Source organism: Chionomys nivalis, chromosome 19, assembly GCF_950005125.1.
Source record: "Chionomys nivalis chromosome 19, mChiNiv1.1, whole genome shotgun sequence".
Lineage (NCBI taxonomy): Eukaryota > Metazoa > Chordata > Mammalia > Rodentia > Cricetidae > Chionomys > Chionomys nivalis.
In genome coordinates, this window is record NC_080104.1 from 59,007,361 (window position 1) to 59,030,764 (window position 23,404).

General features: G+C 51.7%; 1 protein-coding gene across 1 annotated transcript; it reads right to left on the reverse strand.

Annotated features, from left to right (window-relative positions):
- Nucleotides 1–2,903: 2,903 nt before the first annotated feature.
- On the reverse strand, nt 2,904–10,267 carry Cdkn1a (cyclin dependent kinase inhibitor 1A). The gene is made up of 3 exons (XM_057751223.1): nt 10,158–10,267; nt 4,937–5,393; nt 2,904–4,236 (listed from the first exon to the last, which is right to left on the reverse strand). Exons 2-3 carry the CDS (start codon nt 5,373–5,375, stop codon nt 4,187–4,189), a joined length of 489 nt encoding a protein of 162 aa, XP_057607206.1. The 5' UTR covers nt 5,376–5,393; nt 10,158–10,267; the 3' UTR covers nt 2,904–4,186.
- Between the last annotated feature and the right edge of the window lie 13,137 nt (nt 10,268–23,404).

Below are 23,404 nucleotides of genomic sequence, written 5' to 3' on the forward strand. Positions count from 1 at the left end.
TCAAACTCCCTTCCGAGGAGTCTGACATAAGCTAATATCAAATATGTTGCAGAGCCACTATCATGAGAACAGTGTGGCAGAGGAGCAAGAAGACAGGTGAATGAGCTATGGATGATGGGAATGAGCCAGGTGGGGCGCTGCACAGCTGCCACCCTAGTACTCAGAACCTGAGTGGGGTAGGAGGACCTGAGTTCAAAGCCAGCCTGGGCTACATGCTTAGGCTTTGTCTCAGGTATAGAAAAGAAAAAAGGAGAAGGAAGGACAAAGTAGACAGCAATAGATTCAAGCATGATTGAAGAAATTATGTGTTTTATTAGCCCTTGGGAGGCTGGGTGAGGACCCCAAAGCCAGAGCCTTCTAATTTCAAAATCATCCCAGGTGGATATAAGTTTTAGATTTTTAAAAAAATCATTACACTTATCAGCTGATGGTGATTGTGCACATATATAATCCCAGCACTCGGGAGGCAGAGGCAGGAGGATCTCTGTGAGTTTGAGGCCAGCCTGGTCTACAGATCGAGTTCCGAGATAGCCAGGGCTACACAGAGGAACACTGTCTTGAAAAAAACAACAAACAAATTACATTGTTAATTTATTTTCCGTATCCAAATATTTGTGTGTGGATGTATGGAGGGGTGGAAGGTGTGTGTGTGTGTGTGTGTGTGTGTGTGTGTGTGTGTAGGTGTGTGGGGTGTATGATATAGGTAGGTCTTCTGTCTATGTGTTAATTTCATTGGTTAATAAAGAAACTGCCTTGGCCCTTTGATAGGACAGAACATAGGTGGGTGGAGTAGACAGAACAGAATGCTGGGAAGAAGGGAAGTGAGGCAGATGCTATAGCTCCCCTCTCCAAGAAGGACGCAGGTTAAGATCCTTTCCGGTAAGCCGCAACCTTTGTGGTGCTACGCAGATTATTAGAAATGGGTTAATCAAGATGTGAGAGTTAGCCAATAAGAGGCTAGAACTAATGGGCCAAGCAGTGTTTAAAAGAATACAGTTTCCGTGTAATTATTTCGGGGGTAAAGCTAGCCAGTGACTGGGAGCTGGGCGGCGGGAAGCGGCCCACTGTTCCTCACTACAGGTGTAGGTGTGTGTGGGTGGGGGTGTAGGTGTGTATAGGTGTAGGTGTGTGTGGGTGTAGGCGTGTGAGTGTATGTGGGTGTGTGTAGGTGTAGATGTATGCGTGTGTGTAGGTGTGTCTCTGTGTGTAGGTGTGTCTCTGTGTGTAAGTATGTGTGTAGGTGTAGGTGTGTGTAGGTGTAGGTGTGTGTGTGTGTGTGTAGGTGTGTGTGTGTGTGTTATACCACAGCTCACATGTGAAGGTAAGAGGACAACTTGCAGGAGTCAGTTCTCTCTTCCCGCCGTGTGGTAGAAGGCCTCATGCAAACCAGGCAATAAAAATTAAAACCAACAAATACTAATAATAAATGTTTTCAGGTCCAGTGTTGCTGGACTTGGGAATCAAATCTTACAGAATGGGATTGATAAATCAAGACAAGAGGCCCTGAGACCACTCTGCAGCTAGCGCAGCTTCCAGGCACAGTTTTGCTTCCTTGTAATTGCTTGACTTCATGTCACAGTCTGGTAAGCCTTGACGCAGACACGGTTGTTCTGGGGTGCAGCAGAGAGAGCTCCCAGGGTCCCTGCCTCCAGCTGTCAGCTCCAAAATATGTCTAACAGAAGCTTGGGTGGGTGGCAAAACCAGAGGGGAAGGGACCAGATAGCATCTGGCAGCCTTTTCCGGAATATTGAGAAACCATGAGTTACATCAAAGATTTCAGAGTGGCACAGTTGGTCCCCATGAGTCCCTCCTTGGAAGGGTCACCACTTCTCCTTTTAGAGGTAACAAGCAGGCTGTGTGACCTGCAGACCTCATGGTGGATATCAGGGCTCTGACACTTCCTAGGGGCGAGACCTCATGCTGGGACTTCAGTTTGTTGCTGTGGGGTTTTTTGTTTTTTCATCTGTGAAGTAGAGGTTATAACTGGAAAGGTAAAAAAAAAAAAAAAAAAAAAAAAAAACAAAAACAAAAAAAAAAAAAACACTTAAGACAGCTAGGCGGGAGACTCAGGGTACGGGGACAGCCTTGATCACAGTGGGTGACTGGAAACCAGCGACCCCGTCTCAAGATACAAGAGAAGCTGACGAGATTAAGAGCACTTGTTCTTGCAAAGGACCTGGGTTTGGTTCTCAGCACCCACATGGCAGTGCACAACCATCTAAAATGCGGGTACAAGGGGATCTGACACCCTCTTCTGACCTCTGTGACACCCTGCTAACCCACAAAATTATTTTAATTCTAAAGGCAGCTGACTTGATAACAGTCCTGTAACCCTCAGGAGGCTGAAGCAGGGCCACAAGTTCAAGCCCCATCTAGGCAACTTATCGAGTAACATAGGAAGTAAAAAAGGACTAAAGTTCATTATACATACGCATGAAATATTGAGGAATAAGAAGCTAAACTATTAAAAATTAAATTGAAATATTTCTGAGGTCAGTGAGCTAGCTCAGTGGGTAGATACTTACCACTGATTCTGACTAGCTGAATTTGATACAGAACCCCTTGAGAACCGCCTGATATGGCACATGTGCATGTGCACACATAAATAAAATATAATTTACAACAATCTTGAAAGAACCATTTCTGTACAATTAAATTGAAGATGAGAACATTCCTTTTCCCAAATGGGAAAAAAACCCTACTCATCTCAAAATGAAAAGCGAAGGGGCGGGGCTACAGCTCAGGGGTGGAGCGAGTTCCTGCCTGTCAGGCTAAAGAATGCAGGTTCAGTTCCCATCACTTGGGAAAATATGATTGCATGAGTGTGCCCTTGAGTCGGAGCCGGACACCACACACACACACTCACAGCAAACCCTCCCCACGTGTTCTAACGGCAAATCATCACAAGTCATCAAGAAATATTTATTGAGCACCTGCTTTGGGGTGGGGGGTGGGACTGGGAACAGTGCAGGACATGGTCCCTGCTCTTGGAAGGTTGACAGTCTGAGTGGAAACAGGGAGGCGGCCAAAATACATCTTCGTGGGGGACAGGGCTAAGGGCAAACAGTCAGACCAGGATGTTACAGAAACAGGGTATTTGGGGTCAGACTCTGTAAGTGCTTTGGCACCCATGGGGATTCAGTCCTGGGTAAGGGTCAGTCACCATTCTCGGTCTCCTGTTCGCTTGCTTAGCCCTTGAGGCGCCATCTTGGTTGGCTCTTTGTATTTCTGCTGCTCAAAGTTCTAAGAGACGGGAGAGGTCACTGATGACTTCAGCAACTAGGGTCCCCACCACACACTGGTACCACAGGGGTGCTCGCTGCTCTGGGAGGCCTGGCCTATCTCACCACCCTAGAACCACAAGGAAGGTGGTTATCACTGGAGTTGCCTGAGGTAGAACCACGGAACCCTACTTAGTGTACCCCTTTCCCTTACTGGTGCCGAGATGCCTCCTGCTTATTTGGGGGTATTGGGGAGGGGGCGAGGATCTGGAGAGGGGAGAGCATCTGAGTGCCAGATGAACCCCCCAAAATAGAGGGGCAACTGGCAGAGAGACCCACAGGGGAGGCAGGCTCCAGGAGTGGCAAAGGGGACCAGAGTGGGAGGCATTCCCTGTCTTTACAAGTCTGAGTATCAAGGGTCAGGACATTACAGCTGGGTCCCAACCAGGCTAAGTCTCATTCCTGTTCTAGGCTGTGACCACTTCACCGTCACCCTGGCCAGCCTTAGAGGTAACAAGGAGACCCCACAGTCCCACTCAGCTGGCCCTCCGTCAAAGTGCTATTCGGGTCTGAGGATCACCCTCTTGAGACAGGTGGAAGGGAAGCAGGTCATTTAGGGACAGGGGATGGAGGCGGGGTTGGGGGTGGGTGGAGGAGGGTGCAGCTGGCATGAAGCCAGTCCGACCATCCCTTCAGGATAGGGACCACGGAGTTTGGGTCGAGGAGGGTTTAAATAATAGTCTACATAATAAAAATCCCCGCACTGAGGGGCGACCGTCCTACGTTTTAGTTCTTTTAAATAATGCTAATGTTGGAGGCGAGGGAGGGCAGGCTGAGTATATACAGAAGTTTAAATTAAAACACAAATAATCATTAAGACACACAGGGAAGGGAAGCCTAAGGCAGAAGGTGGGGAAGGGGCCTCCCGGCCCACTGCAGAAGAGGGTGAGGCCTTTGTGGGCACGTTAGGGCTTCCTCTTGCAGAAGACCAGCCGGCGTTTAGAATGATAGAAATCTGTGCAGAGAAAACAAGTGTCGGTCAGAGGCAGAGGGGGAAGGACACCCTTCCCCAGAGCCCAAGGGGAGGCCACACTGGCTACACTGGGAGGTGGGGGGAGCCCAGGGAACCGCACCTCCCACAGTCAGAGGGCCTCCTCCACCTGCCCAGATCACAGAGCTTGAGGGTGTTAGATTGTGAGCCACGTGGGTGCTGTGAATCAAACTCAGGGCCCCTGCAAGAGCAGCAAGGGCTCTCATCTGCTGAGTCGTCTCTCTAGCCCAGCCCTTATTTACTTATTTGGCAGTACCGGGGATGGAACCTGTGGTGTGAACTGGGTACTCCAGCCTGCTATTGCAAAGGCACACCCCCAGCTTCCCCGGTGGGTTCTAGGCCAGTGCTCCACCGCCAAACCCCACCCTCCTCTGAGCATTCCCGTCACTGCAAAGAAGATGCCTGGGTCATGTGACTGTCAGCTTAGTTGTTATTGTGTCCTCTTTATCACCTCTCAGACCCGGTTCCCTCACCTACAGTAGGAAGGCAAGAAAGGCTTGGTGCTGGGGAATGGCTGGAATGTTCTCTGCGAAGGCTTTGATCTTAGTACCCACCCACCCACATCAGCCAGCTGCGCTCCACTGAAGACTTGTGTGACCCTCGGCAGGGGACCTCCCCTCCCCAGATCTCCAGCAGAATTTTTCCTCCCTATACCCATCCTTACCTGTCAGGCTGGTCTGCCTCCGTTTTCGGCCCTGAGACGTCCCAGGGCCACCCGGGGAATCCTCAGGCCTCTCAGGGGCATGAGACACCAAAGTGCAGGACAGCGACAGGGCCACGTGGTCCTCCGGAGCTGACCCCTGCAGCAGGGCAGAGGAGGTACTGGGCCGCTTGTCCCCTCCCAGGTCATCACGGCCACGGGACCCAGGACTCAGGTAGAACTTGGGCATCCCTAGGCCCCGAACACGCTCCCAGGCATAGTTGCCCTCCAGAGGAGTCTCGGTGACGAAGTCGAAGTTCCACCGTTCTCGGGCCTCCTGGAGGCAGCCGGCCATGAGCGCCTCACAGTCACGGCTTAGCTGCTCGCTGTCCACGGGACCGAAGAGACGGCGGCACACCTTGCTCCTGTGTGGGACCGGTCGGACATCACTGGGATCGGACATGGTGGTTGGTGCCTGTGGCTGAAACCCAAGAAGACCCAGGTCACTGTGGGAACCGCACAACTTCCTGACCCCTCTCTTTCCTCCCAGGTGCTTTCCCACCGCTTAGTAGAACCCGCCTCACCAAGAGACCCAAAGTGGGCACTGAGTTCAGCCAGCCCTGCAAGTCAAGGTCACAGCTGATGTCCACAGAGGCCAATGAATTGCAGAAGTAGGGGTCACAGTCCTGTTTACACCAGGGCTACTAACGGCTAAAATCAATGTCTTGTGCTAAAGTGTCCTTCACGGGTGTGAACACCCCAAATACGATGGTTTCCCAAACACACCCCACCGCCCACGCCACTGGCAGCTGGGCCAGCCCTCAGTCCCCTATCCTGCTGCTGGTAATTCCATCCAGTCACTCCCAAGTGCCTGGACTTTGGGATAAGACACATAAACCAGCATTGACGCTGCTATTCAGCACCACAGTTAAAAAAAAGCGGCTCAGGAGAAACTGTGGTGGCGCACGCCTTTAATCCCAGCACTCGGGAGGCAGAGGCAGGCAGATCTCTGTGAGTTCGAGACCAGCCTGGTCTACAGAGCTAGTTCCAGGACAGGCTCCAAAGCCACAGAGAAACCCTGTCTCAAAAAACCAAAAAAAAAAAAAAAAAAAGCGGCTCGGTGTCTCTGGAATTTTTAGCGTAGCTGTGGCAGCGTGCTCCGGTGGCTGTCAAGGTGACTGGGACAGAGGCGAGAACACTGGGGCCAGACTGCCAGGGTCAGAAAAGGCTTTGCTGGGTGGCCCCAAATATGTATCTTAACATCTCTGGGCTCTGTTTGAGAGCAGATATGAGGAGGAACTAAGTGTAGGCGACCCTGGGAAATGGAAGCAACAGATAGATAACATGACTCTCTGACCCCGTTCTGACAGAGCCGCCTCCTCACCCCTCCAGACCGCAGTTGGCAGGTGCTATCTGCTGGAGGCCTTTCCTAAGGATGCCAGGACTCTCTCCCAGGCTAAGCCACATCCTGCCAGGCAGATCGTACAATCTATAGTCTAGACACCTCCCAGACCTGCTTGCTGCCTATGCCCAAGGAACCCGTTTTACAGGCACAGAAAATCAAAGGTGGCTTGGTTGAGGGAACAAGAGATACCCGAGATACCTGAGGGACCCATGCCACTCCTGCCTGCTCTGGCTTGACTCCAATACTAGGGGATGCCGGTTCTAAGGAGGGACTGGATTCTTCTGGGCACCCGTCCAGCCCTCCAGCCTTTGAGCTTGCAAAGTCTACCCAGTAGCTTCCTAGGCTTTCACCACATATACCCTCAGCTCCTCAGGATGAGTTTGCCCAGGGCTGGAAGAGTGGTAGGCACTCAGATCAAAGTAAAGTAGGAAGCCAGAAGAAGTGAAGAAACTCACCCCCAAAGGCCGGGGGCTGAGATGGTAAAAACCTGGGCCTAGCAAGCAAGACACTCTCTGTAAAACCGGGTGTGGCAACACACCCTGTAATCACAGCTCTCCGGAGGAAGAGGCAAAGCAGAGGTTCAAGGTCAACCTTGGCTACTACAAGGGGAACGAGGCCAGTATTGTAAGCTAGAGACTCTTTCAAAATATAAGTAAAATGTAGTGCCTCCCCAAAACACAGAACTACAGCACATGGGAGGCAGAGTTCAAGACCAGGCTGGACTATATAGTGAGACCCTGTTCTCAAAAACAAGCAAACAAACAAAACACGGGACCAAGACAATGCCCACCGCCCATGAAAGGGGTTCTGTGGCACTGTGGAAAGAGCCTCAGATGGCCTCTGCCTGCAGGCAGGATTTGGGGAATATCTAACTTGTTAGTGCAAGGGTTGCTCTAAGTGGTTTACGACTGTCAGTCCTCCTAAAGCATGGCTGTATTCATTAGTTCTTTTTCCTTTCTGTCCCCCCCCCATCTTCTTTGATTTATTTGAGGTAGGGGCTCACTATGTAGGCCAAGCTGGCCTGAACTCACATTCGTCCCCCAGGGATGGCAGTCGTGAGCCTCCACACCTATTGCTAATAGACGGCACTATCACCTCCTTTTAGGCAGAGCTAACCACAGGTTCAGGAGTTAAATAAGGTGTCCCAAAATCGCAGGGCTCATAGGTGGCATAGCCACGGTTTGAACTCACTTCCATTTGTTCTAGTATTGAACCGTTCTCTCTCCCTCTCATTTTGAGGGTCATAACCACAGAGATCCAGCTGAATCACTTGGGAAAGAGTTTTTAAAAACATTAGTCGAGGCCGGGTGGTGGTGGCGCACGCCTTTAATCCCAGCACTTGGGAGGCAGAGGCAGGCGGATCTCTGTGAGTTCGAGACCAGCCTGGTCTACAAGAGCTAGTTCCAGGACAGGCTCCAAAACCACAGAGAAACCCTGTCTCAAAAAAAAAAAAAAAAAAAAACATTAGTCTGGTTCCTTGTTACGGCACACACCTTTAATCCAAACGCTCCAGCCAGAGGCAGGAGGACTCTGTGAGTCAAGGGCAGCTGGCGGCCATATAGTAAAAACCTGTCTCACGCCGCGTGTGCGTGTGCGTGCGTGAGAGAGAGAGACTTTTGGAAGCAGGGCTTATTTCCTCAGACAAACGGAGTCCAAGCCCAAGTTTTGTGCCCTTCCCCAGAGGGCAACTCATAGGGGCCGGAGAAGGAAAAAGAACACCAATAGTCTCCGTGCTCCTTAGGCACGAGGAAGAGCCCAGCTAACTCTCTGTCGGGATTCTGCTTCTAGGAGCAGAATCTCTTACAGGGGCCGCTCCCCACGTTGACTCTCAGGGGCCACGCCTCCCACAAAGTCCGCTCCGCACCCTGTTCAAAACCACTTCTTTCATAAGCCCTCATTTTACAAAGGCAACGTCTTCCCTCGCTGGCCATTATCCATATTTTAATTCCCTAAACACAATCCAGTCAGCGAAGGCCTCTCTAAGCCGCAGTGGGGGTGGCACCGGCGGGTGGCACTGGGACCCACGCACAGCCATGCACAGCCGTGCACAGCCGGCCTTGGTGCTCCCACCGCAGCCGGGAGGGGGCGCTGTGCTCCCGGGAAACGGCGCGCTGTGGGCGGCGCGTAGGCAGAGCCAGGCATGGTGAGTCAGTTTCCTGCCCAGTGCTGCCCGCCCGCCAAAACTGCATGGGCACCGGAGCTGCACGTCACCCTGGGGTGGGGAGGGGAGAGGAAAGGAGGGGGGCCCTGAGCCGCAAAACACGTCACGATGAGCCCGGGCTTCCTAAACTCCCGCCTATGTTGGGAAACCAGTGCGCGCGCGCGCGCACACACGCGCACGCGTGCACGCACGCACACACGCGCGAGAGAGCGAGCGAGCGAGAGAGAGAGAGAGAGAGAGAGGAAGGGAGGGGAGAGCAAAGTAAGTACTCTTAGCTCTGGCCCCCTCCACCTTGATCTCCACGCCCAAAGCACGCGATGAGTCAGATCCCTGGAAAATAAAAATAGATGAGGGCGAGGACAACAAAAACCGCTCGAGTGTCCTCGCTGAAACGCGACGTAGAGGAATGGGAAGAGAGGAAGCTGCCAGAGCGCCCCCAAATGCCAAACCAAAGCCCGAGTCTATACCGCAGGACCAGGGCAAGTGTAGCCCTCGTCCCCATGGGCTCCAAGTGGGATGGATGCGCCCTACTGGGTGCACTCAGCCCGGCCCGGCCCAGTCATCTTCCTACACCGGGTGTGACTAGGTCTGGGGACGCCAGTCTGATATACGGCACCTAGCAAGTCTCCCCGGGGATCCCCTGTGCTCTGCAATGCGGTATCCTCTCGCGCCCCGCGGCCACTAGACCCCGCTGTGGTGGGTGCGGTGGGTGGGACCCTTTGCGCTTCCCGGACTGGCAGTGTAGACAGGGACCGCCCAAACTCCCTGTCCCCGAGGGCGCGCCACCGAGCGGGGACCGGACACCGCGTCCAGGATCTCCCCGTGTCCCGTGTTCCCTGGGAACATACTGTGCCCGCCAAATAGGTCACTATGCCGCGCGGGGGAGGGGACAGGGGCAGGGACCAGGCTGTGCCCGGGCAGAGAAGGGGGCTTCTGGGCTACCACTGATCCATCCCCAGCTGGGGTGCGGTTCTGATCTCAATCCGGTGCCCGGGGGTCTCCTTGTCACAATGAGTCACCTCCTTGCCTGTCCTCCAGGACGTGCCCAGGCACGTTCCCGAGGGCGGAGGACACAGCCCGCGCTGACCTCAGCGCCCAGCGGGGTAGTGGCTACTGCGGAGCAGGACACCTGAACCACACCGACCCGGGACCGGGCGGCATCCGTGGGATCGGAAAACCAACCACTCAGTGCCGGACCACAGATGGACTCCCCGCAGCTTGTCCCCGCCACCCCGGGCCTCTCTCGGGACACCGACTACGTTCTCACGCATTTGGCGAGCCGCACCTGGAATCCCTAAAAGCACTGGCAGCAAGAAGGGAGCTCTGAGCAGTGGGTTCCCGTCAGCCAGGCCCGGCCGGGTCTCCAAGAACTGGGAGGGTGACTGCCATCCCTGGTCCTGGAACTCGGATTCTGTATGCCGAGTTTGCGACACAGCCCGACCCTCGCTACACTCAAAACATACAAAGGCGGTGGCCACCACGGACGGGCTCAGACCCACACCCATCATACACCTGCCGCGAACACACCTGTGAATCTATCTGGCGGGCACACACAGACACACACACCAGTGACACACCCATCCCTGCACACAACCGCACACAAACACTTCTGGGGATATGTGGGATTCAGCGCAGAGCTGTCCCCGGTAAACCACTGTTCCCTGCCGCTTCGCCCTCACCTCCGAATGTCTCGATATCGCAGTGCGTCTGTGTCAGGCGCCTGGTTCCGATTCCCCTCAACTGTGACAACGCTGCAGCTCACACCGCTCGACTGCTGCGGTTGGCTTCGAGCAACCCTCTTATAGCATCGGTTCCCGCCCCGCCCCGGCCCGCCTCGGAGGCAGGACCAGCCGCTCCTTCACCCATCCCCGGGACGCACTGGCCCGCCCTCCCCTCCGGGAATCTAAGCCCGCGCCTGACTAGGCTCCAGACAACCCGAACCCGCGCGCGGCAAGAGGGCGCGCCCTTCCCTCCCCCCCCACACCTGACTGTTTGCTGGTCGCGTACCCCACCAACGGAGCCATAGACATGGGTTAAGGCTGAGCGTTTACGGGTCTGTCCCTATGCGAAGGGTTTAGATGATGTCAGTAAATAAAACCCTGAGTCTGGGGAGGTGGGTCAGTAGGTACAGTGCTTGCCCAGCTTACTGGAAGCCCTAGGTGGGATCCCCAGTGCCTCAAAAACTGGACATGCGGGTTCATGTCTGTAATAACAGCGCTGGGGAGGTGAAGACAGGAGGATTGGGAGTTCAACGTCATTGTTGACAGCTACTTAGCCAAATGGAGGCCAGCCTGAGATATATGCGACACTCTGTTTCAAATATAAAGAGATAAATCAATATCCAAGCTGAGTTATGATGGCAAAGGACAAGAATGCTCCCACTTGGGAGACTGAGGCAGGAAGAGTGTGATGGGTTCAAGGCCAGCCTGGGCTACACGGTGAGACCATCTCAGAACAACAAAATCCATACATGATAAAAACGATGAGACTTTCTTTGAAATTCCCAGAAATCCCACTATTCCTGGGGCTCTTCCCTCGTAGGCCCTCTTTCCCAGAAGCATCTGAGAGTCTCAGACACCCCAACAGAGCATCTTTGGGTTCAGAACAAGCTCTTATCGTCTCAGAGACAAGGAAACCGGCTCTAAAGAAGTGAAGGATGCCAAGGTTTTGCTGCCACTGCCTCAGAAAGGGAGGAGACCGGGCCCAGTTCTCAGAAAGGGGCACCAGTTACCAGGGAAAACTGCGGCCCCCCCTCGCCTCTGTGGAAGCCAGCATGTGGATATTTTTCCGCACAGCCAGCATATACCTCAAGGGAGAAACAAAGGCCCAGAGAGGCCCAGAACTGACTCAGACCACACAGCCAAGAAATGGCTCCTGCCTGGTCTCCGGGATGCTACCCAGAGCTCTCTTATTTCTGGATCCAAAGAGAGGAAAATGCCTAACAACCCTCTGTTCCAGACAGTTCATGGATATGACATTCATAAAGGACATTTCCGAAATACCTACTGCTGCTCCTGACAGACCAGAGGTAAGGTGTCATCAGGTCCCACCTCCCGCCTTGTTTTGTGTTGCTTCCTAATCAGTTTTATTTGCTCTGCTGTGGCATTTTTGAGACAATGTCTTGCTGTGTAGCCCAAGATGGCCTCAAACTCAAAGCAATTTTCCTGCCTTAACCTTCTTCTTGAGAATTGGGACTGTAGGTCTGACCCATCCTGCACAGCTGTTGGGCTGTTGGGAGTTTTCTTCAGACAATCTTGTTCTGTGGTCCAACCTGGCCACATGGGCTACTTAGCAAGACCCCCCATCTCAGCTGGGCATGGTGAGACACGTCTGTAATCCCAGCACTTGGGAGGCAGGGATTACAAAATCAGCCTGAGCTGCTTGAGAACCCATCACAACCAATCAGATAGATCTGGGGATGTACCTCCCTTAGTAGAGCTTACCTAACTTTGACGAAGCCCTGAGTTCGATTCCCCAGTACTGCATTAACTGGAAGTGGCAGCATGTGCCTGTGATCCGAGCCCTCAGGTGGCAGGGGGTAGAAGGATCGGTAATTCATCAGGGCTATCCCCAGCTACCCCATAGCAAGTCTGAGGCTGGCCTAGATTACAAAAGACCCTGCCTCAAAACCAAAAACAGACCCCTCTCTCAAAACAAAAAGAACAGAAAAAAAAAAAATTCAAAGGCAGGGAATGGAGCCTTTAATCTCAATAGAAATCTGTTAAAAGAATCTAATCCTGCTTTGGAGTAGCTGTGAATTCTCTCATCTCCTGCTCTTGGATGCTAGAAATCACTGCCCAGACATGCCCCATCTTCCTCTTCTGATTTAGCTGACCTAAGGAGGACAGGCCTCTCCTCTATGGTGGGGGATGGAAGTCTGAGAAGGGCACGGGGCACCCTTCCAACCCCCTCGACAGCCTGGCTCTGGATTGAAGCCAGGACTGGAATTGGTCCTCAGGACCTCTCCCAAACATCCCAGCTCCTGCGCCATCTCCTCCCTGCACCCAGGTCTTCCCAGGGCTGGACTGTCAGAGGCCAGCACAGGATGTCCAACTGCTCAACTCCCTCTGGCCTCCAGACCTTTCAGATAGACGTGACATTGTCTGTCTGTTTACTTTGGGAGAACACAGTTTTAATAAAAGCCTGAAGTGAATTGCTGAGCAATGTGACCTCCTGTGCCTTTGTCCTGTTGACGTTGGGGAGATTTTTAAAATAACTTCTGGCTTCCCAGAGCACCACAGAAGTACTCAACAAATATTTATTAAGTCTAGGATAGCTCAGGCTTTCTAACAAACAGGCTTAGCCTTGCACTTGAACTCAGGCACACGGTTGGAGAACCCCTTCAGCCCTTACAAATGGGTAAAGTCACATGCACAGTACCTGACCCCCCAAGCACACATAGACACACAAACAAAATAGTCATCACCCGATACATGTCACAAGATACATACCATCTTCTAGTCTGCGGCCATCTCAAGCTTGCAGGGGGGGGAATCCCTAGGCTATCTGGGGTCTCTGTTGCCTTCCTTGTCCCTCCTGCACCCACAGCAAGTAGTGTGTCTGCCATCACGTCCCCACCTCCCTGCATGAAGCGCCCCACCTCTCCAGTTCCAGGGCTGGGCATGTTAAGACATGTTCCTGAAGGTTAGAAAACTAGTCCCGGCCCACCGCAGCCGGCTGCTGAGATTTGCTGCCAGGCTCAGAGAGAGGACAGCCAGGGATCCAACCTTGCAGGACCCTCTCGGGCTGGTAGAAAGGAAATGTGGGACTGAGGCTGAAGGAGGATGTAAGGAAGGTTCCACGTCAGCTGCTGGAGCAGGAAGAGAGAGGAAGTGTGGGGACCCATATCACCAGTTTCTCAGAAAAGGACTGGGGAGTCCCACACAGGGACGGTCAGATTTCAGAAGAATTCACTTCCACACGGACTCCCAAGAAGTGCGACCCCAGAGCAAAGACAGAACAGAAAATAACCTAAGCATCAGTGTCAGAGCGGAGTGGATCAGATCCCTGAGAAATCCAAGACAGAAATGATGCTTCTAAAACTCAGCCAGTCTCCCACAACCGGAGTTCTAGTATTAGACATGTATTCCATTGGGGCTCAGTTGGTAAAGCTGCTTGCCTTGCAAGTTCAGAACCTGAGTTCAGTCCCCAGCACCCACAGGAAGGTCTCAGGGCTCACCACACGTTCTTATAATCCCATCACTGAGGAGCTGGAGGCAGAAGGATTGCTGGGACTCCCTGACCAGCTGCCTAGTCTAGTCAGCAAGCTCCAAGCTAATATCAGACTCTCAAAAAACAAGGTGGCAGGCAGGCCGGCTGGCAGGATGGTTCTGTGAATGTCTTTGGGTTTCTGTTGTGTGAGAAAGCACGGACCAAAAGCCACCTGGAAAAGAAAGGGTTTACTTCATCTTAAGCTTCCATGTCACAGACCAGCACTGAGGGAAGGAACCTGGGCAGGAACTGGAGACAGGAACCACAGCAGGGACACTGGAGGAACACTGTAGCTCTCCTAGCTCACGCAGCTCACTTTTTTATACAACCCGGGATCACTTACCCAGCAGTGGCACCACCCACAGTGAGCTGGGCCCTCCCACATCAATCATTAACCCAGAAAATGCCCCCACAAGCTTGCCTTCAGGGCAACCTGTTGGAGGCCGTTCCTCAACTGAGGCACCTTCTTCCAGGTGACTCCAGTTTCTGCCAAGCTGACAAAAAAAAAAAAGTTATCACAGGTTACTTCTCAATTGTTTATGCCAAAATAAGTCGTGGGACACTCTACTCCATATGGTCTTTCGGGGATTTAGGCTTCGGGTTGACCGCAGCTCAACCATACTGTAATGACACCATCAGACTGTGAGTCCTTGCCTTTGCCCAAACTGTAGAGGACAAGAAAGCTGGAGACTGATTTCATTGTCGGGAGTCAGTCACGTTGTCTCGTCAAATCTGCAGCGGGGAGGGCATTGTTGTCTAGGCCACGTGTGGTACAATGATGGCTTTATTTATGTTTGTTTAGTTTTGGTTTTCCATGACAGGATTTCTCTGTGTAGCCTTGGCTGTCCTAGAACTCACTCTGTAGGAACAGGCTGGCCTCCAACTCAGAGTTTTGCCTGCCTCTGCCTCCCTGGTGCCAGAATTAAAGACGTGCGCCACCACAGCCCAGCTAATGGTTGCTTTAAATAGTTACACATACGAGCCCAGTGTGCAGAACGGGGAAGACGGACTGATAGTGTGGTCTACTTTCTAGTCTAAACAGTAAAAGCTCATGGTGCTACTTCTGTAAACAAACCAGTCGATGCCTGAAGAAATCAACAGGGGTATGCAGAGGCCTGGAAGCTAGAAATGGACAGCCCATAACCATCCATGGGCTTCAGGTGGACGATGCTTGACCTCACAGGTACAGAGATGAATAAAACACAGATCTCTTCATGGGACTTGCTCCCAGGGTGCAGCAGCAGGAACAGAAAAAAAAAAAAAGGCAGGACAGTAGAGTTCAGTGACAGGCTTGCTCTCTAGGAGACTGGGGAGAAAGGGGACCCTCTATGGAGACCCCACCTCAGAAGGGTATGCAGGGTGGTTTGAATGAGAATTGGCCCCATAGGCTCCTCTGTCTGACTACTTGGTCCTCAATGGGGAAGGATTAGGAGGTGTGGCCTTGTTGGAGGAGGTGTCTACTGTGTGCCAGTTTTGAGGTTTCTAAGAGCGCACACTGGTCCCTGTTAGCTCTGTCTGTCTCATAAGTATGTCTCAAAGCGTGAGCTCCCAGCTACTGCTTCAGGGTCTTCCTGCCTGCCTGCCTGCCTGCCTGCCTGCCTGCCTGCCTGCCTGCCTGCCTGCCTGCCATGGTTCCTGCCATGATGGTCATAGGCTTGACCCCTAAACTCTGCTTCTGTAAGTTGCCTCGGCTGTGGGGATTATTACAGCAATAGAAAAGTAACTAAGGTGGGCATGAGGGGTGGGGTGTGAAGGGTCAGTAGGAGTTTGACAGAGAGCAGATTAGAGACGGAGAAAGTTGGTCAAGAAGCCTGGGTCCAGGAAGAAGGAATGGTATGTAGACAGGTTGGAAGGCTGTTGGAGGAGGGACCGCTAGTTACTTCCCAGATGCTTAACCTTGAAATAATTACACAGAAAATGTATTATTTAAATCACTGCTTGGCCCATTAGCTCTAGCTTCTTATTGGTTAACTCTTACATATTAATTTAACCCATCTCCATTAATATGTGTATCGCCATGTGGCAGTAGCTTACCGGCAAAGTTTCAGCATGTCTGACCCTGGCTGCAGCTCCATGACTTCTCCCTCTGACTCCGCCTTCCTCCTCCCATGCTATAGGCCAAGTCAGTTTCTTTATTCATTAACCAATAATCAGAAAGACCTCCCACACCAGAAGGCAAGGAGTGGTGTGCCCTTCACGCCTCACCTCTGCTAGTCCCTAAAGGATTGTGACAGGTTTCCCAAAGCTCTGGTTCTGGTTCACTGCAGAGGTTCCAGGAGGCTGATTGACAGGAGAGCTGAGTCCCTCTTCAGGGCTTGCCTCAGAGAAGACTGCTTTCCGCCTGGGGCCTACATCAAAGGTGCACCCAGAGGACTAACAGGGTGGCAGAGCCTAGACTGCTGAACCAGCTCCAGTGGTCCAGGGAGGACCAGACGAGCCTCGCTTGGGCTCTAGTGTCCATTGGAGCCCATCTCTTCTCTGTGCCTGACCCGATTATCTTTATAACCAGAGAGGTGTGCACACTATAAATGTCACACACACGCACACACACCACCACCCACATCCAACCAGTCAGAAGTTTAAGTGATTAGTGATTTCAAGGGACCCTTTCACTGGGAGTATCTATACACCAGCAATAATAATAATAATAATAATAATAATAATAATAATAATAATAATAATGTTTGTGGAGAGATTTCTGTGTTCCTGGCTTGGCTCTAGTTTTACTTAATGAAAACTAGAATTTATGCCAAAGAAATCAACTTATTTTTTTTCTTGTATTTATATGTATGTGTTCATCTGTGTACAGGTGCACATGTAAATGTGTGTGGGTGTGTGTGGGTGTCACACCAGAAAGGCCAACCTTGGGTGTCATCCCTCAAATGCTGTCTGCTCCAGCTGTCCTGGAACTCACTCTGTAGACCAGGTTGGCCTTAAACTCACAGAGATCCACCTGCCTCTGCCTCCCAAGTGCTGGGATTAAAGTCATGCACCACTGTGCTCTGCTTCAGCTTGTGTTTCTTAATACTACACACACACACACACACATATATATACACACATACATATGTATGTATATGTATGTACATACATATATACGTATATATACATATATATATATAATTTGTTTATTTACTTTGTGTGCGTATATATGCCTGTGGATGTCATAGGCATCAGTCTTCTACCAGAAGGCTCCTGGGGAAGGAACTCAGTCAGGTTTGATGGCGAGTGCCTTTACCCTTTGCACTGCCCAGTTCCTGCTCTACTTCCCAAGTGCTGAGACTAAAAGTGAATGCCACTACACCCGGCCCTCGCTCTGTCCTTTTCCGTCCTTGTCTGTAGTGGTGTGAGGATCAAACCCACACCAACGGGCTTTAATGTGGCTTGTTAGGTAGAAACACATAATTTAAATGTGGCTCAATCATTTTTGTTTTTAAAATATCTAATTATAGGCTGAAGATGTAGCTCAGTCAATAGTTTGTCTAGCATGGACAAAGCCCTGGATCCATGCCAACACGGAATAAACTGAGTGGGATGGCACACACCTGTCATCCTGGTACCAGGAGGTAGAGGCAGGAGGTTCAGAAGTTCAAGGTCTTGGGGCTGGAGAGATTACTAAGCAGTTAGGAGTATCCATTGGTCTTTCAGAGGACCTGAATTTGGCACCCAGAATCCACGTTGGGTAGCTCACCACCAGCTGTAGCTCTAGGGGATCTGACTCCCCCTTCTGGCTGCATTGGGCACCTGCACTCACGTGCATAAACCTCACACACATATGCACATAACTAAAACCTAAATCTTTAAAAGGAAAAAAGAAACTTAAAGTCATCCGCGGCTGCATATTGAATTGGAAGCCATCCTGAGCTACATGAGATCCCGTTTCAACAAAACAAACAGCCACAAGATGACCGCCCTCCCTCAAGACTCTCCTCCCTCAAGACCAGCTTTTCGGGTGACCCCCATGGAAAGAACTTGGCATTATTGACTCTCTTCCCTAACAAAGCCTTTTAAAGCCCTTCCCAAGACAAGCCCTAGCACACACCATCAAAGTGCTAAGGATTTGGGGTTCGGAGCCTCTGTTTGTACAGTGGGACAGTGGCCTCACAAGTTCAGGGCCAGGACAGGTGCTACAGATGATGGGGAAACAGGACCCTGGGAGCTGCTGGCCTTGGCTGGAGTCACTCAGGCAGGGGTCAGGGCAAGTCTAGGTCTCTCCTGTGGCTCCACCCCTTCCTCCTCCTCCTCTCAGCTGCTCACCTCTATCTTTGCCCTAAGGTGTCTCTGGGTCCCTCTAGGGTCATATTAGCCCCAGAGCCACCCCGGAAGGCAGCAGCAGCTACTCTAAGCCCTGCTGACAGCAGCCCCACAATGGCTGCTGAGACAGTGGTGGTGTGATGTCCACTGTCGATCTTCTGTGACTTCTTAGAGATTTGCACTTGTGCAGAGGGGACCAGATGCCAGGTTTCCCCCAGGAAGCATCCTAGTGGCTTAGGACAGGGCTTAGGAAGCACTGGCAAGGGTGGGTGAGGGGGGCATGGCACTGCAAAACAGACAGACTGTGGAATGTGACAAGGGCCTGCTTGGTAGCCCACACCTATAATCCCAGGCAGGAAGATCATGCCTTTGAAGTCAGTCTAGGCTACTAGGATCCTGTCTAAAACGAAGAACCAGATGTAGAAGCACACACCTGAAATCCTGACATCCAGGTGGGAGAGGCAGGAAAATCGCCACAAGTTCGAGGCCAGCTATTCTACAAGAGACCAACTGACACCAAAATAGAACAAAGTCAGTTACTTCAGCAAGATAAAAAATTTGAGGGAGGGGGAGGTTAAATTTTTCACACAATCATGAATTCAGGAAAGGTGTTGTAGGTGACAGGCGACCTCCACGTGGTGATTCAGGGGTCCAGGCCCTTTCTATCCTATAGCTTCCCCGAGGTCTCTTCCCTCGGCTGGAAGGAGGAGAAGGTTCACAAGACCTGACTCAGTAGGACTCAAATTACCTCCCGTACACCAATCCACAGATGAGAAGCTGACCGATGTCCCCCTCTGGCTGCACAGGTCTCCACAGTCCCTGGCTGGGGGACACGTTTTGGGGGGCACCTTCCCAGACAACAGGCGACTTGCTTCTTGCAAAGATTCGAAGGAACCGCCTCCCTGACTTCAGTGCACGAACGCATGGAAGTCCTCCGGCCCCCGCGTCCTAGGCTTTTCCCCGCTGAGTCATTAGACGGGAAAGAACCTCGCAGAGGTGCCTAGGAAGTGGGTCCTCTCAGATGTGGGTTCCCAGCTCCACCAGAAATGAAGCCATGAGGTCCACACGGGGACAAAGGAACAGTGCTCACTGTCTCCTCACACAGCAGGACCCACTTCCTCCTTCTGGTAGACAGCTTTCAAAAGAAAAAAAAAAAAAAAAAAAAAAAGAGCATCAAAGCCTAAGGAGTCACTGGGCCCACATGCAGGAAATCCCTTATTTGGCAAACCCTCCTGAAATCCTCTAGGGGCCTAGGAGCCAGCCCTTGAAGAAGCCCCTGGCATTTCTTAGAGCGGGTGCTTTGTGCTCAGCCTAGATCTGGAAGGGGGGGGGCTCTCACTCCCTGAGACCTCAAGAAAGGTCCAGTTTTCCTCTCTAAATTTCAACTGACTGGAAACGGCTCTAACAGCCGACCCTCCTCCTAACCCAGGGTTTCTGAACAGAGGGGAGGCGGGTGGGAAGAGACCTGCCTTTGGGGAAAATGCTCACGTTCTCAGGCCTGGTGGTGTAGACCTACAACATCAGCTACTTGGGAGTCTGAGGCAGGAGGATGGAAGGTTCAAGGCCTGTAAAGTGAATTCAGGGTCAACCTGGACAACCAAGTGAAGCCTCAAGCATGGAGAAAGAATTGGAGGACACAGTTCAGTGGTTGAAGCTCACGGGGCGCCAAGGCCTTAGGGTCAACGGCCTAGCATTGAAGAAGAAACAAACAAACAAAAAAAACCTCAGGGGTTAGGGAAAAAAACCAGCTTCCTGTGGCCAGCTCTCTGCTCCCCCCCCCTGCTCCCCTGTCTCTCTGCTCTCCCCTCTCTCTTCTCCCCCCTCCCTGCTCTCCCCCCTCTCTACTCCCCCTCCCCCTCTCTGCTCTCCCCTCCTCCTCTCCCCTGTCTCTCTCCTCTCCCCCTCTCTGCTCTCCCCTGACTCTCTGCTCCCCCCCTGTCTCTCTGCTCTCCCCCCTCTCCTCTCCCCTGTCTCTCTGCTCTCCCCCCCTCTCCTCTCCCCTGTCTCTCTCCTCTCCCCCTCTCTGCTCTTCCCTGTCTCTCTGCTCTCCCCCCTCTCTCTTCTCCCCTGTCTCTCTCCTCTCCCCGGCTCTGTTCTTCCCCCCCCCCCCCCGCTCTGCTCCTGCTTCTCTTATGGCCAAGTCCACTCTGCTGGCCATGTTCAGGCTACTTCTGTCTCTGCTCTGGACTCTTCCAGATGCCTCAGGCTGTCCTCTATCTTATATCTACAATAAATGTACCATGAAGCTGTCATGTCCTCGGTTGATACACCACCAAACCTGAACCGGGTCCCTAGAACCTATGTGCAGAAGGTGAGAACCGACTCCAAAAAGTTGTTCTCTGACCTCCATATGAGAACCTGGCATGCATGTGCCCACATGCATGCACACACACACACACGCACACACACACGACAAAATCAACAAAAAATTCGAGAAAAAATATCAGGTCCTACGTACACAGAGACTCTCCATAGGAAGAGAATAGAAGTTAGGACAAGCGGGTCCCTCTCAAGAGGGAGAAAGGAGGTGATCTCCTGTACCCCAAGACCCTATTATCCAGGACTTCACACAGGAAGTACCAGACATACGTGCAGGCAAGATGCCTATCCAAATACAAATAAATAAATATTTTAAAAATAGTCAATATCATTCTAACCTGTTATATTTTAAATTGCATCATTTCTTGGGTGTGGACACACACTGGGGCAAGGGCACGTTAGTGGTGGTCAGAGGACAATAACCGACAGTCAGCGGTGCCCTTCCAACACGTAGGTTCTAAGACCAAACTCCATGTGTCAGGCTTGGCATCAAGCTCCTTAACCCACTGAGCCCTCTCGCCAGCCCTTAATATCTTTTTATATAATAATTAACTTAATCAAAAACTATATCCCATGGCCAGATGTGATGGTGCAAGCATATAGTCCCAGCATTAGGGCAATGGGGCAGGAAGGTCACAAATTCAAGGGCATCCTTCTCTGCATAGCAAGTTCCAGGCCAGCCTAAGCTGCATAGAGACCCTGTGAGCAATGTAAAATATGATTGGGTGAAGGATGGCTGCACCAACACAGAGACCTGAAAATCTCTCCCGTTGATTACAAGCCCCATCTTCATCCTCAATGCCTGATTTAATCCCACAGAGCAGAACCCCCTATCTGGCCTCCAGAAGTTCTTCCCAGACTCTCCCACCTTTGGGAGAGAGAGAAAACTCAGAATAGAAGCTGTCGCAGCACAGTGGGGTGGGGCGGGGCGTTGGGGGATGACTTCCCGGGCAGTCTGACCCATACTCCCCACGCCCAGGACTGGGTTGTCTCACCACCACTTGCCCGGGCTTGCCTTTGGTTGCATCATCTCCCAGCCTTGCCAGGGGTGCAGGAGTGAGCCACCCACTCATCGCTGGAAAAACCAGCTAATTATATCACCAGAGACCCAAGGCAGCAGCATGTGGACAACCTCAGCTGGCCTGGCTTGCTCCCACTTGCTTCCCATGGGTGCTCCTGATTTTTTTTTCTTTCTCAAAATAATAACAATAACAACCACAGTGGGTGTGGTGATGTTGCCTGGTATCCCAGCTCTCGGTGGATTAAGGCAGGAGGATCCAGAGTTCAAGGCTATCCTCAGCTACATAGAAAGTTTGAGACCAGCCTGGAGTACATGAGACCCTGTCAAAAACAAAACAAGGAGTTGGGGATGTAGTCAGTTGGTAGAGAGCTTATCCAGCATACAGGCAATCCTGGGTTTTAGCCTCAGCACTTCACAAACCAGGTGTGGTGGGCAATCACTGAACTCCAGAGATGGGGCCGGACGACCGGGACGTTCAAGGTGATAAGCACCAGCCATGTACTACGGTTTGACCCTCAGTCTGGGTTGCAGGAGACCCTGCGTCAGAAAACAAAACCCAACAACACCAATAGCCACATGAAACAGAACAAAAACGAGTTGTGCTGGGGCTGCGCGGCTTTCTGTGGAAGGAAGAGCCTCTCCCACCCCCACTCGGGTCTTAGAAAACCTCTCAGAGAACCTGATGCTGGTCCTGTCCCGTCCCATTCCCCCCCCACTCAGAGCTGTTAGCCTGAGCTGCCCTGAGCCAGGACACACTGGAGTCGGCAGGCTCGGGAAGACAAGTACTGCTTTGACACCATCAATAGCAGCTGGTCCTTCATTGCTTTTTCCAAATACCTTTAAAATTCTATTTGTAGTGTAGTCCAAAGTACAGTTTCATTTCTCCTTCATTTCCTGTATTTATTTTGTTGAGTCCATAATACATTCCCAGGAGCCGCAGCCGAAAAGATGAAAAAGGATGTCGCTGAAGTCTTTCCAGGCCCAGAAGGACCCCAGCCTCCAGCCCCCATTTCCTTCCCAGAGGCACTGACTGCATGGCTCTCCTTCCAGAGACAGCCCTCCAGCTAAAAGCACTGAGTAGCAGACGGTTTGCAGAATCCAGAACTTTCCCATGTTCCATGTGTCACGGACGTGTTATTTTCATTGCTATTCCTATTTACTTATTTCTTCATTAGGCGAGCAGGTGTGAAGGTCAGAGGTCAGCTGGCCAAAGTCGGTTCTCCCTCCACTGTGTGGGTCCCAGGAGTCGAACTCGGGTGCTCTTGGCAGCAAGCACCTTTACTTGCTCATAAGTAAGCCATCTTGCTCATCCCCACAAAAGCTATTTTTGGCAGTAGCTATTTCAGGAGAGTGTGGTTGCATTCAGCACTGGGAACTGAGGTAGAAATTTACAAGTTCAAGGCCAGCTTGGGCTACATAGTGAAACCCTGATTCCAAAGGGAGGAAATCCAAGCAAAAACAAACAGGAACAAAAACAGGGGCCTGGAGAGACGGCTGAGGAGCTAAAGAACACTGGTGGCTCTTACAGAGGACCCAGGTTGGATTCCTAACTCCAGTAGCAGGGGATGCAATGCCCTCTTCTGGTCTCCACAGGCCACATACACAATGCATACATATACATGCATGCAAACATTCATATACATTAAATAAAAATAAGCAAATCTTCTGAGCAGTGGTGGCACACGTCTTTATCCCAGCACTCAGGAGCCAGAGACAGGTGGATATCTGTTGTCAGGAGCCATGTCCCCCCCAAAATTATTGTAAACGGAGGCTTCGACAAATCTGCCTAGCCTCCTTCCTCTCATCAGCTCATGTCTTTCAGGTGGTACCTCTCCGTGACCCTGGAATAACTGACCAGCCAGGCAGGTGACAGACCCTAGACAGAGTAACTCGCCAAGGCGGTCTACACTCTGTGAGTTTGAGGCCAACCTGGTCTACAGGGTGAGTTCCAGGATAGCCAGGGCTATATAGAGAAACCCTGTCTCAAAAAACCTAAATAAATAAATAAATCTTAAAAAAAAAAAAAAAGATAAAAAGCCTTAGAACCCCATCGTATTGGATATAGAAGCAAGAGTTTCAGAAATTCGAGGTCAGTCTTGGCTATACAGTGAGTTTGAGGCT